The sequence below is a fragment of the Gobius niger genome, assembly GCF_951799975.1.
Source record: "Gobius niger genome assembly, contig: SCAFFOLD_210, whole genome shotgun sequence".
Classification (NCBI taxonomy): domain Eukaryota; kingdom Metazoa; phylum Chordata; class Actinopteri; order Gobiiformes; family Gobiidae; genus Gobius; species Gobius niger.
In genome coordinates, this window is record NW_027639220.1 from 5,490 (window position 1) to 23,074 (window position 17,585).

The window sequence follows — 17,585 nt, forward strand, 5'->3', positions numbered from 1 at the left end:
TCACTCTCTGTGTCTCACTCTCTTTGTCTCACTCTCTGTGTCTCACTCTCTGTGTCTCTCTCTCTGTGTCTCACTCTCTGTGTCTCACTCTCTGTGTCTCACTCTCTGTGTCTCACTCTCTGTGTCTCACTCTCTGTGTCTCACTCTCTGTGTCTCACTCTCTGTGTCTCACTCTCTGTGTCTCTCTCTCTGTGTCTCACTCTCTGTGTCTCACTCTCTGTGTCTCACTTCTGTGTCTCACTCTCTGTGTCTCACTCTCTGTGTCTCACTCTCTGTGTCTCACTCTCTGTGTCTCACTCTCTGTGTCTCACTCTCTGTGTCTCACTTTCTGTGTCTCACTCTCTGTGTCTCACTCTCTGTGTCTCACTTTCTGTGTCTCACTCTCTGTGTCTCACTCTCTGTGTCTCTCTCTCTGTGTCTCACTCTCTGTGTCTCACTCTCTGTGTCTCACTCTCTGTGTCTCACTTTCTGTGTCTCACTCTCTGTGTCTCACTCTCTGTGTCTCACTCTCTGTGTCTCACTCTCTGTGTCTCACTCTCTGTGTCTCACTCTCTGTGTCTCACTCTCTGTGTCTCACTCTGTCTCACTCTCTGTGTCTCACTCTCTGTGTCTCACTCTCTGTGTCTCACTCTGTCTCACTCTCTGTGTCTCACTCTGTCTCACTCTCTGTGTCTCACTCTCTGTGTCTCACTCTCTGTGTCTCACTCCATGTGTCTCACTCTCTGTGTCTCACTCTCTGTGTCTCACTCTCTGTGTCTCACTCTCTGTGTCTCACTCTCTGTGTCTCACTCCATGTGTCTCACTCTCTGTGTCTCACTCTCTGTGTCTCACTCCATGTGTCTCACTCTCTGTGTCTCACTCTCCATGTGTCTCACTCTCTGTGTCTCACTCTCTGTGTCTCACTCTGTCTCACTCTCTGTGTCTCACTCTCCATGTGTCTCACTCTCCATGTGTCTCACTCTCTGTGTCTCACTCTCTGTGTCTCACTCTCTGTGTCTCACTCTCTGTGTCTCACTCTCTGTGTCTCACTCTCTGTGTCTCACTCTCTGTGTCTCACTCTCTGTGTCTCACTCTCTGTGTCTCACTCTCTGTGTCTCACTCTCTGTGTCTCACTCTCTGTGTCTCACTCTCTGTGTCTCACTCTGTCTCACTCTCTGTGTCTCACTCTCTGTGTCTCACTCTCTGTGTCTCACTCTCTGTGTCTCACTCTCTGTGTCTCACTCTCTGTGTCTCACTCTCTGTGTCTCACTCTGTCTCACTCTCTGTGTCTCACTCTCTGTGTCTCACTCTCTGTGTCTCACTCTCTGTGTCTCACTCTCTGTGTCTCACTCTGTCTCACTCTCTGTGTCTCACTCTCTGTGTCTCACTCTCTGTGTCTCACTCTCTGTGTCTCACTCTCTGTGTCTCACTCTCTGTGTCTCACTCTCTGTGTCTCACTCTCTGTGTCTCACTCTCTGTGTCTCACTCCATGTGTCTCACTCTCTGTGTCTCACTCTCTGTGTCTCACTCTCTGTGTCTCACTCCATGTGTCTCACTCTCTGTGTCTCACTCTCTGTGTCTCACTCTGTCTCACTCTCTGTGTCTCACTCTGTCTCACTCTCTGTGTCTCACTCTCTGTGTCTCACTCTCTGTGTCTCACTCTCTGTGTCTCACTCTGTCTCATTCTCTGTGTCTCACTCTCTGTGTCTCATTCTCTGTGTCTCACTCTCTGTGTCTCACTCTGTCTCACTCTCTGTGTCTCACTCTCTGTGTCTCACTCTCTGTGTCTCACTCTCTGTGTCTCACTCTGTCTCACTCTCTGTGTCTCACTCTGTCTCACTCTCTGTGTCTCACTCTCTGTGTCTCACTCTCTGTGTCTCACTCTCTGTGTCTCACTCTGTCTCACTCTCTGTGTCTCACTCTGTCTCACTCTCTGTGTCTCACTCTCTGTGTCTCACTCTCTGTGTCTCACTCTCTCTGTCTCACTCTGTCTCATTCTCTGTGTCTCACTCTCTGTGTCTCACTCTGTCTCACTCTCTGTGTCTCACTCTCTGTGTCTCACTCCATGTGTCTCACTCCATGTGTCTCACTCTCTATGTCTCCTCAGAAGCCGCTGGAGTCCAGGGAGCTCCTCTGTAAAGACCTGGGGCTGGACCCGAGTCCCAAGAGTCCACTTTTACTGGAACTGGTCCAGAGACGACACAAAGACCGAAACAAGGACCAGAGCAGAGTCCAGACCAAAGACCAGAGCCCAGACCTGAACACAGACCAGGTAAAGACCAGAGCGAGACCTCAACACAGACCAGGTAAAGACCAGAGCCCAGACCTGAACACAGACCAGGTAAAGACCAGAGCCCAGACCTCAACACAGACCAGGTAAAGACCAGAGCCCAGACCTGAACACAGACCAGGTAAAGACCAGAGCGAGACCTCAACACAGACCAGGTAAAGACCAGAGCCCAGACCTGAACACAGACCAGGTAAAGACCAGAGCGAGACCTCAACACAGACCAGGTAAAGACCAGAGCGAGACCTCAACACAGACCAGGTAAAGACCAGAGCGAGACCTCAACACAGACCAGGTAAAGACCAGAGCGAGACCTCAACACAGACCAGGTAAAGACCAGAGCGAGACCTCAACACAGACCAGGTAAAGACCAGAGCGAGACCTCAACACAGACCAGGTAAAGACCAGAGCGAGACCTCAACACAGACCAGGTAAAGACCAGAGCGAGACCTTAACACAGACCAGGTAAAGACCAGAGCCCAGACCTCAACACAGACCAGGTAAAGACCAGAGCGAGACCTTAACACAGACCAGGTAAAGACCAGAGCCCAGACCTCAACACAGACCAGGTAAAGACCAGGTAAAGACCAGAGCCCAGACCTCAACACAGACCAGGTAAAGACCAGAGCGAGACCTCAACACAGACCAGGTAAAGACCAGACCAAAGACCAGAGCCCAGACCTGAACACAGACCAGGTAAAGACCAGAGCGAGACCTTAACACAGACCAGGTAAAGACCAGAGCCCAGACCTCAACACAGACCAGGTAAAGACCAGAGCGAGACCTTAACACAGACCAGGTAAAGACCAGAGCCCAGACCTGAACACAGACCAGGTAAAGACCAGAGCGAGACCTCAACACAGACCAGGTAAAGACCAGAGCCCAGACCAGAGCCCAGACCTCAACACAGACCAGGTAAAGACCAGAGCGAGACCTCAACACAGACCAGGTAAAGACCAGAGCAAGACCTCAACACAGACCAGGTAAAGACCAGAGCGAGACCTCAACACAGACCAGGTAAAGACCAGAGCGAGACCTCAACACAGACCAGGTAAAGACCAGAGCCCAGACCTCAACACAGACCAGGTAAAGACCAGAGCGAGACCTTAACACAGACCAGGTAAAGACCAGAGCCCAGACCTGAACACAGACCAGGTAAAGACCAGAGCGAGACCTCAACACAGACCAGGTAAAGACCAGAGCCCAGACCTCAACACAGACCAGGTAAAGACCAGAGCGAGACCTCAACACAGACCAGGTAAAGACCAGAGCCCAGACCTCAACACAGACCAGGTAAAGACCAGAGCCCAGACCTGAACACAGACCAGGTAAAGACCAGAGCGAGACCTCAACACAGACCAGGTAAAGACCAGAGCGAGACCTCAACACAGACCAGGTAAAGACCAGAGCGAGACCTCAACACAGACCAGGTAAAGACCAGAGCGAGACCTCAACACAGACCAGGTAAAGACCAGAGCCCAGACCTCAACACAGACCAGGTAAAGACCAGAGCGAGACCTTAACACAGACCAGGTAAAGACCAGAGCCCAGACCTGAACACAGACCAGGTAAAGACCAGAGCGAGACCTCAACACAGACCAGGTAAAGACCAGAGCCCAGACCTGAACACAGACCAGGTAAAGACCAGAGCGAGACCTTAACACAGACCAGGTAAAGACCAGAGCGAGACCTCAACACAGACCAGGTAAAGACCAGAGCGAGACCTCAACACAGACCAGGTAAAGACCAGAGCGAGACCTTAACACAGACCAGGTAAAGACCAGAGCCCAGACCTTAACACAGACCAGGTAAAGACCAGAGCCCAGACCTCAACACAGACCAGGTAAAGACCAGAGCCCAGACCTCAACACAGACCAGGTAAAGACCAGAGCGAGACCTCAACACAGACCAGGTAAAGACCAGAGCCCAGACCAGAGCCCAGACCTCAACACAGACCAGGTAAAGACCAGAGCCCAGACCTCAACACAGACCAGGTAAAGACCAGAGCGAGACCTTAACACAGACCAGGTAAAGACCAGAGCCCAGACCTCAACACAGACCAGGTAAAGACCAGAGCCCAGACCTCAACACAGACCAGGTAAAGACCAGAGCCCAGACCTTAACACAGACCAGGTAAAGACCAGAGCGAGACCTCAACACAGACCAGGTAAAGACCAGAGCGAGACCTCAACACAGACCAGGTAAAGACCAGAGCGAGACCTTAACACAGACCAGGTAAAGACCAGAGCCCAGACCTTAACACAGACCAGGTAAAGACCAGAGCCCAGACCTGAGCCCAGACCAGGTAAAGACCAGAGCCCAGACCTCAACACAGACCAGGTAAAGACCAGAGCCCAGACCTGAGCCCAGACCAGGTAAAGACCAGAGCCCAGACCTCAACACAGACCAGGTAAAGACCAGAGCCCAGACCTCAACACAGACCAGGTAAAGACCAGAGCGAGACCTCAACACAGACCAGGTAAAGACCAGAGCCCAGACCTCAACACAGACCAGGTAAAGACCAGAGCCCAGACCTCAACACAGACCAGGTAAAGACCAGAGCGAGACCTCAACACAGACCAGGTAAAGACCAGAGCCCAGACCTCAACACAGACCAGGTAAAGACCAGAGCGAGACCTCAACACAGACCAGGTAAAGACCAGAGCCCAGACCTGAACACAGACCAGGTAAAGACCAGAGCCCAGACCTCAACACAGACCAGGTAAAGACCAGAGCGAGACCTGAACACAGACCAGGTAAAGACCAGAGCGAGACCTCAACACAGACCAGGTAAAGACCAGAGCGAGACCTCAACACAGACCAGGTAAAGACCAGAGCGAGACCTCAACACAGACCAGGTAAAGACCAGAGCGAGACCTCAACACAGACCAGGTAAAGACCAGGTAAAGACCAGAGCCCAGACCTGAACACAGACCAGGTAAAGACCAGAGCCCAGACCTCAACACAGACCAGGTAAAGACCAGAGCGAGACCTGAACACAGACCAGGTAAAGACCAGAGCCCAGACCTCAACACAGACCAGGTAAAGACCAGAGCCCAGACCTCAACACAGACCAGGTAAAGACCAGAGCCCAGACCTCAACACAGACCAGGTACAGACCAGAGCCCAGACCTCAACACAGACCAGGTAAAGACCAGAGCCCAGACCTCAACACAGACCAGGTAAAGACCAGAGCGAGACCTCAACACAGACCAGGTAAAGACCAGAGCGAGACCTCAACACAGACCAGGTAAAGACCAGAGCCCAGACCTCAACACAGACCAGGTAAAGACCAGAGCGAGACCTCAACACAGACCAGGTAAAGACCAGAGCGAGACCTCAACACAGACCAGATAAAGACCAGAGCGAGACCTCAACACAGACCAGGTAAAAACCAGAGCGAGACCTGAACACAGACCAGGTGAAGACCAGAGCCCAGACCTGAACACAGACCAGGTAAAGACCAGACCAAAGACCTGAACACAGACCAGGTAAAGACCAGAGCCCAGACCTCAACACAGACCAGGTAAAGACCAGAGCGAGACCTCAACACAGACCAGGTAAAGACCAGAGCCCAGACCTGAACACAGACCAGGTAAAGACCAGAGCCCAGACCTCACAGACCAGGTAAAGACCAGAGCCCAGACCTGAACACAGACCAGGTAAAGACCAGAGCCCAGACCTCAACACAGACCAGGTAAAGACCAGAGCCCAGACCTGAACACAGACCAGGTAAAGACCAGAGCCCAGACCTCAACACAGACCAGGTAAAGACCAGAGCCCAGACCTCAACACAGACCAGGTAAAGACCAGAGCCCAGACCTCAACACAGACCAGGTAAAGACCAGGTAAAGACCAGAGCCCAGACCTCAACACAGACCAGGTAAAGACCAGAGCGAGACCTCAACACAGACCAGGTAAAGACCAGGTAAAGACCAGAGCGAGACCTCAACACAGACCAGGTAAAGACCAGAGCCCAGACCTCAACACAGACCAGGTAAAGACCAGAGCGAGACCTCAACACAGACCAGGTAAAGACCAGGTAAAGACCAGAGCCCAGACCTCAACACAGACCAGGTAAAGACCAGAGCCCAGACCTCAACACAGACCAGGTAAATACCAGAGCGAGACCTCAACACAGACCAGGTAAATACCAGAGCGAGACCTCAACACAGACCAGGTAAAGACCAGACCAAAGACCAGAGCCCAGACCTCAACACAGACCAGGTAAAGACCAGAGCCCAGACCTCAACACAGACCAGGTAAAGACCAGAGCCCAGACCTGAACACAGACCAGGTAAAGACCAGAGCCCAGACCTCAACACAGACCAGGTAAAGACCAGGTAAAGACCAGAGCCCAGACCTCAACACAGACCAGGTAAAGACCAGAGCGAGACCTCAACACAGACCAGGTAAAGACCAGGTAAAGACCAGAGCCCAGACCTCAACACAGACCAGGTAAAGACCAGAGCGAGACCTCAACACAGACCAGGTAAAGACCAGAGCCCAGACCTCAACACAGACCAGGTAAAGACCAGAGCCCAGACCTGAACACAGACCAGGTAAAGACCAGAGCGAGACCTCAACACAGACCAGGTAAAGACCAGAGCCCAGACCTCAACACAGACCAGGTAAAGACCAGAGCGAGACCTCAACACAGACCAGGTAAAGACCAGGTAAAGACCAGAGCCCAGACCAAGGGCTGACTGAAGGCTGTAGTTTACATGTCTGTGTCTCCCTGGACTTTCCCACGCTTGTTCAATCAGAAATACTGACATGTTTAGTATCCACGTGTAGCACGAAAGGCTGTGACTGAGATGATGCTTTGTGGGAGACGGGGGGGAATATATGTGCAGACAAAGGGACGTTTTCTACACATGCAGGATTTTATTTTGAAAACACCACAAAGAAACATTAGGGAAATAATTGTGGAAATGGATTAATGAATGAGGACAGAATAAGTGTGCAGCCAACACTTGTTTTTAAATGAAAACATAAAATGACAGTAAACTCGTCATGCGTTTTGTTCCACATCGATGTCGTCAGATTGAAATCTCGACATGACTCTGTCTCCGCCTCCTCTGGTTTTCACTTCATTTAAATATGACCTGATTAAAAACAGGGTTAGTGTTTGTGGGACAGGAAGTGAACGTCTGCAACAAAACCACGGCTCCACCGCAGAGGGCGGAGCCTAAAGAGCCGCCGCCACAGAGAGAGATAACATCACACAATATAACACCACCTTCACAGAGCGATAAAGAGCCGCCGCCACAGAGAGAGATAACATTACACAATATAACACCACCTTCACAGAGCGATAAAGAGCCGCCACCACAGAGCGAGATAACATCACACAATATAACACCACCTTCACAGAGCGATAAAGAGCCCGCCACCACAGAGAGAGATAACATTACACGATATAACACCACCTTCACAGAGCGATGTTGTAAATGAGTTCTAGACACATGTTGTAGTTTCGGTCTCTGAGTCTCGTGTGATTCTTAAAATGTCTAAACGTCTCCAGGATCCGTCAGAGGAGCAGCTGCAGTGGGTCCGGAAACGCTTCGACTGCTACGACCGGGTGAGTGTGGGGGTGAGGGGGGGAGGAGGAGGAGGGGGGGGGGGGAGGGGGAGGAGGGGGGTGAGGGGGGGAGGAGGGGGGGTGACGGGGGGGAGGAGGGTGAGTGTGGGGGGAGGAGGGGGTGGAGGGGGGAGGAGGGGGGAGGGGGGGGTGACGGGGGGACGGGGGTGAAGCACTGAGGTCTAAGTCTGGTTTTGCTGCTGTGTCTCAGGACGGCACTGGCTCCGTGAACAAAGACGATGTGAAGAGAGTTTTCTACGACCTGTTTCCACAAATCAACAGGTAGCTCCTCCCCCCTCCTCCCTCCTCTCCCCCTCTCCCCCCCCCCTCCTGCTCGTCTAAAGGCAGTGATGTGGTGTCTGTGCAGGAAGGTCCTGGAGCAGTTTGCGTCGGAGGAGCTCAGAGACTGGGACGCGGCGCTCAGACCTCGTGAGTGCTGGTGTCAGGGACGTTCCTGTTCCTGCAGGATCCGGATCCATGAGCTGCTCGTGTTTTACCTGAACATCACACTGACAGAGCCACGGTCCTGTAGAAACAGATGAAAACGCAGTGTTGTAGCTTCTCTCTGGCCTACAGGCTCTGAGATCCATGAGCTGCTCGTGTCTTACCTGAACATCACACTGACAGAGCCACGGTCCTGTAGAAACAGAGGACCGTGGATCAGGGGGCCTACAGGCTCCTGATCCATGAGCTGCTCGTGTTTTACCTGAACATCACAATGACAGAGCCACGGTCCTGTAGAAACAGATGAAAACGCAGTGTTGTAGCTTCTCTCTGGCCTACAGGCTCTGAGATCCATGAGCTGCTCGTGTCTTACCTGAACATCACACTGACAGAGCCACGGTCCTGTAGAAACAGAGGACCGTGGATCAGGGGGCCTACAGGCTCCTGATCCATGAGCTGCTCGTGTCTCACAGGCCTGAACACTGACAGAGCCACGGTCCTGTAGAAACAGCTTCCAGTGAGGCGTCTCTCCGGCCTACAGGCTCTACAGCCGAGGAGCTTTTAGATTTGGATAAAGCCAAACTGGAGAAACTGCGCTCGGTTAAGGCGGGCGTCAGAAGTGAAAACTCTAAAGTTATAAACCTGTCAAAGCCCATTTCAGCCCAACCAACATTAGCTTCTAACTCACTCACAAACGTTCTTCATACAAAGGCCTGGCATAGACTCTTTATGAGATTTAATATATTATATTATGATATTACATGTTAATAACACAGACGGGTGTCGACATTAAGGAGCAGGACGTCCCTGATTCATGATAAAGTCATGTGTGTGTCCAGAGGTCAGAGGTCACGGCTGGGTTCTGTCTGTCTCAGGCTGCGACTGGAGCTCCTTCCTCCGGCTTTACCAGAAGCTCTACAGCCAGAGCTGCAGCGTGGTCAGTGTGTACTTCTACTGCAATACTACACACTACAGTATCTCACATTACTGCAGTATCACACATTACTACAGTATCTCTCCTGCAGGGGGCGCAGTGTTGTCAGTCTCTGTAGTGAGTTTTCCTGACTCTGTTCTGCAGGTGACGAGGTGCGGAGACAAAGAAAACACTCAGGAGCCGCTTCCCCCGGACCTCAGTCAGGTGCTACTGTACTCTAGAGTATTACTGTAATACTCTAATACTGTAATACTCTAGAGTAATACTCTACTGTAATACTCTACTGTAGTACTCTACTGTAATACTGTAATACTGGACTGAGCCAAAGCTCCTGGACCTGTTTCACATTGAAACCTGTGTAAATGGTCATAAAGTTACCAGAGGTCACTAAAGTTCAGGCACAGTGACCTTTAGTGACCTTCAGGTGGCGCTGCAGAGGAAGTCTGAACTTCCTGCTTTTCTTTATGATGATGTTCCTCAGAGCTTCATGACAGGAAGAGCTCATGAACATGGGGCTGTAATTAAATTACATTTAAAAAAGGGAGGAGTTCAGCTCAGTCCCGCCCCTCTGTTATTAGCCACGCCCATCTTAAACTACAAAACTCTCCTTAAACTACGAGAAACTCTCCTTAAAGTACGAAACTCTCCTTAAAGTACGAAACTCTCCTTAAAGCACGAAACTCTCCTTAAAGTACGAAACTCTCCTTAAAGTACGAAACTCTCCTTAAAGTACAAGAAACTCTCCTTAAAATATGAAACTCTCCTTAAACTACGAAAGACTTTGATGGAACAGGCGACAAATCCATGGCCTGAGAAACTGACACCCTCGAGAACGAGACGGCAAATCTCAAAGGCTGTTCCATTAATTAACTCTGCTAACGCGTCTCCTCCAGGGGGCGGAGCCAAAGGGAGGAGACTCGGCCCCTGACCCCGCCGTGACCCCAGACCCTGAGCCTCACAGGGACCTGGAGGACGAGGACGATGGAGACGATGGAGACGATGGAGACGATGGAGACTCGTTCTTCGACGATCCTCTCCCTGCTCCTCAAAAAACCTACGGCTGGTGAGGATTCAGTCTTAACACCTCCCCCTGCGGCCTCTCCCTCTGCGGCCCCTCCCTCTGTGGCCCCTCCCTCTGCGGCCCCTCCCCCTGCGGCCCCTCCCCCTGCGGCCCCTCCCCCTCTGGTCCTCCTTCAGTCCTCCTTCAGTCCCTGTTCTTCTCTCTCTCAGCTCTGAAGACTCGGGGCCGGTCCTGGTTTTGAGGCGGGACAAAAGTTTGAGCGAGTGAGTCTCGTCCAGTCACACTCCAGCATTTATCCTGACCTCAGCAGCTGACTCCTCCCCTTTATCTCCCCCTTCTCTTCCTCACCCACTTCCTCCTTCTCTCCCCTTGTTTCCTTTCACCCCCCCCTCGTAGCCTGTCGCTCCTGGTGACGCCTGTGGAGGAGCCTGAGCTCAGGTGAGGTTCCTTTGCCTGATCTCCTCCCCCCTCCCTGATCTCCTCCCCCCTCCCTGATCTCCTCCCCCCTCCCTGATCTCCTCCCCCCTCCCTGATCTCCTCCCCCCTCCCTGATCTCCTCCCCCCTCCCTGATCTCCTCCCCCCTCCCTGATCTCCTCCCCCTCCCTGATCTCCTCCCCCCTCCCTGATCTCCTCCCCCCTCCCTGATCTCCTCCCCCTCCCTGATGACCTGAGGTTGTAGGTGTTGTTGGTGCCGCTCTGAGTTCAGTGAAACTAAAAAGCAGGTGGACACTGAGCAGGAGGTCCTGTACACCTCTGCTCTGGTCCTGGTCCAGTCTTGGCTCAGGTCCAGTCCTGGCTCTGGTCCTGGCTCTGGTCCAGGTCCAGTCCTGGCTCTGGTCCTGGCTCTGGTCCAGGTCCAGTCCTGGCTCTGGTCCTGGCTCTGGTCCAGGTCCAGTCCTGGCTCTGGTCCTGGCTCTGGTCCTGGTCCAGTCCAGGCTCTGATCCGTTTCCGTGTTGCAGGAAGCCCGAGAGTCCGGTGCCGTCGCTGTCTCTGGGTCGAAGCTCTTCCTCAGCACCAAGAACAGGTCGGTCCTGCTTTAGTCCCGGTTTAGTCCCTGCTTTAGTTCTGGTTTAGTCCCTGCTTTAGTTCTGGTTTAGTTCTGGTTTAGTCCCTGCTTTAGTCCTGCTTTAGTTCTGGTTTAGTCCTGCTTTAGTCCCGGTTTAGTCCTGCTTTAGTTGTGGTTTAGTCCCTGGTTTAGTTCTGCTTTAGTCCCGGTTTAGTCTGAACTTCTTTGTTTCAGGAGCCTCAAAAACCAAAGACAAAGCACCAAAGGAGTCCAGGCCTCACAGCGACAGGAGCGACAGGAGCGACAGGAGCGACAGGACCGGATCCCAGCGCCAAGGTCTGAGTCTGGACTGGACTGAACCTGGTCTACCTCAGCAGGTCTTTAACGTCTCTAACGTGTGCTGTGTTTCAGATGAAGACGTGGAGTACGACGACGACTTCAACAGGTCAGGGCCTCTTATTTACATCCACCTACAGGACCTTAGGAACCGGCTCCAGGACCTTCTGAACCCGGTCTATAGAAGGTTCTGAACCCGGTCTATAGAAGGTTCTGAACCCGGTCTATAGAAGGTTCTGGAGCGGGTTTATAGAAGGTTCTGGAGCAGGTTTATAGAAGGTTCTGGACCGGGTTTATAGAAGGTTCTGGACCGCGTTTATAGAAGGGTCTGGAGCGGGTTTATAGAAGGTTCTGGAGCGGGTTTATAGAAGGTTCTGGAGCGGGTTTATAGAAGGTTCTGGAGCGGGTTTATAGAAGGTTCTGGAGCGGGTTTATAGAAGGTTCTGGAGCGGGTTTATAGAAGGTTCTAGAGCGGGTTTATAGAAGGTTCTGGACCGGGTTTATAGAAGGTTCTGGAGCGGGTTTATAGAAGGTTCTGGACCGGGTTTATAGAAGGTTCTGGAGCGGGTCTATAGAAGGTTCTGGACCGGGTTTATAGAAGGTTCTGGACCGGGTTTATAGAAGGTTCTGGAGCGGGTTTATAGAAGGTTCTGGAGCGGGTTTATAGAAGGTTCTGGAGCGGGTCTATTGAAGGTTCTGGAACTGTGGTCATCCAGACAATCAGTTTAAGATGAATCCAGGTTTAAGAGAAGGTTGTCTCTGGTAAATTGTGTTGATAAAGAAAAGTCTGTGGTGACATCGACGGAAGAGAAAGAAATCAGGAATCTCTGAATATCTCTCCTCTCTCCTCCCCCTCTGTCTCCCCCTCAGCCATCGCTCAGACCTGTCCCGCAGTGAGGTGAGCATCGGGGAGGAGATCGAAGAGGTTTCCATCGAGGGCCCGGAGCCCAGTGACCAGGTACTCCCTTAACTCCCCCAACACTCCCCCAACACTCCCTCAACCCTCCCCCAACACTCCCTTAATACTCCCTCAACACTCCCTCAACCCTCCCCAACACTCCCTCAACACTCCCCTAACACCCTCAACACTCCCTCAACACTCCCCTAACACCCTCAACACTCCCCCAACACTCCCTCAACACTCCCCCAACACTCCTCAACACTCCCTTATCACTCCCCCAACACTCCCCCAACACTCCCCTAACACCCTCAACACTCCCCCAACACTCCCTCAACACTCCCCCAACACTCCTCAACACTCCCTTATCACTCCCCCAACACTCCCCCAACACTCCCTCAACACTCCCTCAACACTCCCCCAACACTCCCTCAACACTCCCTCAACGCTCCCTCAACGCTCCCTCAACACTCTCCCAACACTCCCTTATCACTCCCCCAACACTCCCTCAATACTCCCTTATCACTCCCCCAACACTCCCCCAACACTCCCTCAACACTCCCTCAACACTCCCTCAACACTCCTCAACACTCCCTCAATACTCCCTCAATACTCCCCCAACACTCCCTCAACACTCCCCCAACACTCCCTCAACACTCCCCCAACACTCCCTCAACACTCCCTCAATACTCCCTCAATACTCCCTCAACACTCCCCCAACACTCCCCCAACACTCCCTCAACACTCCCTCAACGCTCCCTCAATACTCCCTCAACGCTCCCTCAACACTCCCCCAACACTCCCTCAATACTCCCTCAATACTCCCCCAACACTCCCCCAACACTCCCTCAATACTCCCTCAATACTCCCCCAACGCTCCCCCAACGCTCCCCCAACGCTCCCCCAACACTCCCCCAACACTCCCCCAACACTCCCCCAACACTCCCCCAACACTCCCCCAACACTCCCCCAACACTCCCTCAACACTCCCCCAACACTCCCCCAACACTCCCTCAACACTCCCTCAACACTCCCTCAACACTCCCCCAACACTCCCTCAACACTCCCCCAACGCTCCCTCAACGCTCCCTCAACGCTCCCTCAACGCTCCCCCAACGCTCCCTCAACACTCCCCCAACACTCCCTCAACGCTCCCTCAACACTCCCTCAACACTCCCTCAATACTCCCCAACACTCCCCCAACACTCCCCCAACACTCCCTCAACGCTCCCTCAACACTCCCTCAACACTCCCCCAACACTCCCTCAACGCTCCCTCAACACTCCCCCAACACTCCCTCAACGCTCCCTCAACACTCCCCCAACACTCCCTCAACGCTCCCTCAACACTCCCTCAACACTCCCTCAATACTCCCCCAACACTCCCCCAACACTCCCCCAACGCTCCCTCAACGCTCCCTCAACACTCCCCCAACACTCCCTCAACGCTCCCTCAACACTCCCCCAACACTCCCTCAACGCTCCCTCAACGCTCCCTCAACACTCCCTCAATACTCCCCCAACACTCCCCCAACACTCCCCCAACACTCCCTCAACACTCCCCCAACACTCCCCCAACACTCCCTCAACACTCCCCCAACACTCTCCCAACACTCCCCCAACACTCCCTCAACACTCCCCCAACACTCTCCCAACACTCCCTCAACACTCCCTCAATACTCCCCCAACACTCCCCCAACACTCCCCCAACACTCCCTCAACACTCCCCCAACACTCCCTCAACACTCCCCCAACACTCTCCCAACACTCCCTCAATACTCCCTCAATACTCCCCCAACACTCCCTCAACACTCCCCCAACGCTCCCTCAACGCTCCCTCAACACTCCCTCAACGCTCCCCCAACACTCCCTCAACACTCCCCCAACGCTCCCTCAACGCTCCCTCAACACTCCCTCAATACTCCCCCAACACTCCCCCAACACTCCCCCAACACTCCCTCAACACTCCCCCAACACTCCCCCAACACTCCCTCAACACTCCCCCAACACTCTCCCAACACTCCCCCAACACTCCCTCAACACTCCCCCAACACTCCCCCAACACTCCCTCAACACTCCCCAACACTCCCCCAACACTCCCCCAACACTCCCCCAACACTCCCCCAACACTCCCTCAACACTCCCCCAACACTCCCCCAACACTCCCTCAACACTCCCCCAACACTCTCCCAACACTCCCCCAACACTCCCTCAACACTCCCTCAACGCTCCCCCAACACTCCCTCAACGCTCCCTCAACACTCCCTCAACACTCCCTCAATACTCCCCCAACACTCCCTTAATACTCCCCCAACACTCCCCCAACACTCCCTCAACACTCCCCCAACACTCCCCCAACACTCCCTCAACACTCCCCCAACACTCTCCCAACACTCCCTCAACACTCCCTCAACACTCCCCCAACACTCCCTCAACACTCCCCCAACACTCTCCCAACACTCCCTCAACACTCCCTCAACACTCCCCCAACACTCCCCCAACACTCTCCCAACACTCTCCCAACACTCCCCCAACACTCCCTCAACACTCCCCCAACACTCTCCCAACACTCCCCCAACACTCCCCCAACACTCTCCCAACACTCCCCCAACACTCCCCCAACACTCTCCCAACACTCTCCCAACACTCCCCCAACACTCCCTCAACACTCCCTCAACACTCCCCCAACACTCTCCCAACACTCCCCCAACACTCCCCCAACACTCCCTCAACACTCCCCCAACTGAAAGTCTCACTGATATCGTCTGTTACAGTTGGACGAGACGACGCAGGACGTGAGTGTTTCCCAGCTCAGCCACACGGCGGACGACTACATGGAGGACGTCCCGTAGACATTTACTGTGTAATAACTGTGTAATAACTGTGTAATAACTGTGTAATAACTGTGTAATAAATGTATAGTGACTGTTTTGACACTCGATGATAATAAACTGTATAAAGCTGTGATTGAGCCCGGTCCAGTCACTGCTGCTTAAGGCTTTAAAGGCACATAACACTAAAGTCTAGATGAATATCGGCCGATATTATCCAGAGGATTATCGGCCGATATTATCCACAGGAATATCGTCACAGGGCCACAGATTTAATGTAAGTTATGTGACCAGAAGTGAGAGAATGGTCCCCTTTACCATTTACCATTTCAAAAAGTGGGGGAAATAGACTATTGTCCTAAGTCCCAGTATCAAAAAGCTAAAGTGGCTATGATAGTTAGCATCAGAGGTCCCTATGCTAAAGTGGCTATGATAGTTAGCATCAGAGGTCCCTATGCTAAAGTGGCTTTGATAGTTAGCATCAGAGGTCCCTATGCTAAAGTGGCTTTGATAGTTAGCATCAGAGGTCCCTATGCTAAAGTGGCTATGATAGTTAGCATCAGAGGTCCCTATGCTAAAGTGGCTATGATAGTTAGCACCAGAGGTCCCTATGCTAAAGTGACTATGATAGTTAGCATCAGAGGTCACTATGCTAAAGTGGCTATGATAGTTAGCACCAGAGGTCCCTATGCTAAAGTGGCTATGATAGTTAGCATCAGAGGTCCCTATGCTAAAGTGGCTATGATAGTTAGCACCAGAGGTCCCTCTGCTAAAGTGGCTATGATAGTTAGCATCAGAGGTCCCTATGCTAAAGTGGCTATGATAGTTAGCATCAGAGGTCCCTATGCTAAAGTGGCTATGATAGTTAGCATCAGAGGTCCCTATGCTAAAGTGGCTATGATAGTTAGCACCAGAGGTCACTATGCTAAAGTGGCTATGATAGTTAGCACCAGAGGTCCCTATGCTAAAGTGGCTATGATAGTTAGCATCAGAGGTCCCTATGCTAAAGTGGCTATGATAGTTAGCACCAGAGGTCCCTATGCTAAAGTGGCTATGATAGTTAGCACCAGAGGTCCCTATGCTAAAGTGGCTATGATAGTTAGCATCAGAGGTCCCTATGCTAAAGTGGCTATGATAGTTAGCATCAGAGGTCCCTATGTTAAAGTGGCTATGATAGTTAGCACCAGAGGTCCCTATGCTAAAGTGGCTATGATAGTTAGCATCAGAGGTCCCTATGCTAAAGTGGCTATGATAGTTAGCACCAGAGGTCCCTATGCTAAAGTGGCTATGATAGTTAGCATCAGAGGTCCCTATGCTAAAGTGGCTATGATAGTTAGCATCAGAGGTCCCTATGCTAAAGTGGCTATGATAGTTAGCACCAGAGGTCCCTATGCTAAAGTGGCTATGATAGTTAGCACCAGAGGTCCCTATGCTAAAGTGGCTATGATAGTTAGCATCAGAGGTCCCTATGCTAAAGTGGCTATGATAGTTAGCATCAGAGGTCTCTATGCTAAAGTGGCTATGATAGTTAGCACCAGAGGTCCCTATGCTAAAGTGGCTATGATAGTTAGCATCAGAGGTCCCTATGCTAAAGTGGCTATGATAGTTAGCATCAGAGGTCCCTATGCTAAAGTGGCTATGATAGTTAGCATCAGAGGTCCCTATGCTAAAGTGGCTATGATAGTTAGCATCAGAGGTCCCTATGCTAAAGTGGCTATGATAGTTAGCACCAGAGGTCCCTATGCTAAAGTGGCTATGATAGTTAGCATCAGAGGTCCCTATGCTAAAGTGGCTATGATAGTTAGCATCAGAGGTCCCTATGCTAAAGTGGCTATGATAGTTAGCACCAGAGGTCCCTATGCTAAAGTGGCTATGATAGTTAGCACCAGAGGTCCCTATGCTAAAGTGGCTATGATAGTTAGCATCAGAGGTCCCTATGCTAAAGTGGCTATAATAGTTAGCATCAGAGGTCCCTATGCTAAAGTGGCCATGATAGTTAGCATCGAGGCTCCGGTTTGGCGTTTCTTTCCACTCTGCTCGTTTCTGAAGGGGCCTGAGTCACAGAGTCTCTTTTTAGAGTCTTTAAAGTCTCTCTTTAGTCTTTAAAGTCTCTTCCTGGTGGATGTGACTCTGGACTCTCGGTTTCCTCGAGTCTAAACCTGCTCCACACTGAGCGTCTCCGCTGCAGGTTCACGGTTTATACAAATATTTACTGCTCATCACCAACCGACCAATCACAGCCCCGTCTCAGGCCGCACCTTCCC

At 52.1% G+C, this 17,585-nt stretch overlaps 1 protein-coding gene across 1 annotated transcript; it reads left to right on the top strand.

Annotated features, from left to right (window-relative positions):
• Window positions 1-2,086: 2,086 nt before the first annotated feature.
• On the top strand, window positions 2,087-15,413 carry LOC306982735 (uncharacterized protein; the record flags this gene model as incomplete). The annotated part of the gene is made up of 14 exons (XM_079583197.1): window positions 2,087-2,251; window positions 7,794-7,850; window positions 8,062-8,132; window positions 8,218-8,279; window positions 9,134-9,231; window positions 9,373-9,432; window positions 10,122-10,291; window positions 10,459-10,512; window positions 10,646-10,687; window positions 11,211-11,275; window positions 11,492-11,593; window positions 11,669-11,702; window positions 12,464-12,551; window positions 15,265-15,413. Coding segments are annotated over 14 exons (1,146 nt in total), but the record flags the coding sequence as incomplete, so codon positions are not given.
• Between the last annotated feature and the right edge of the window lie 2,172 nt (window positions 15,414-17,585).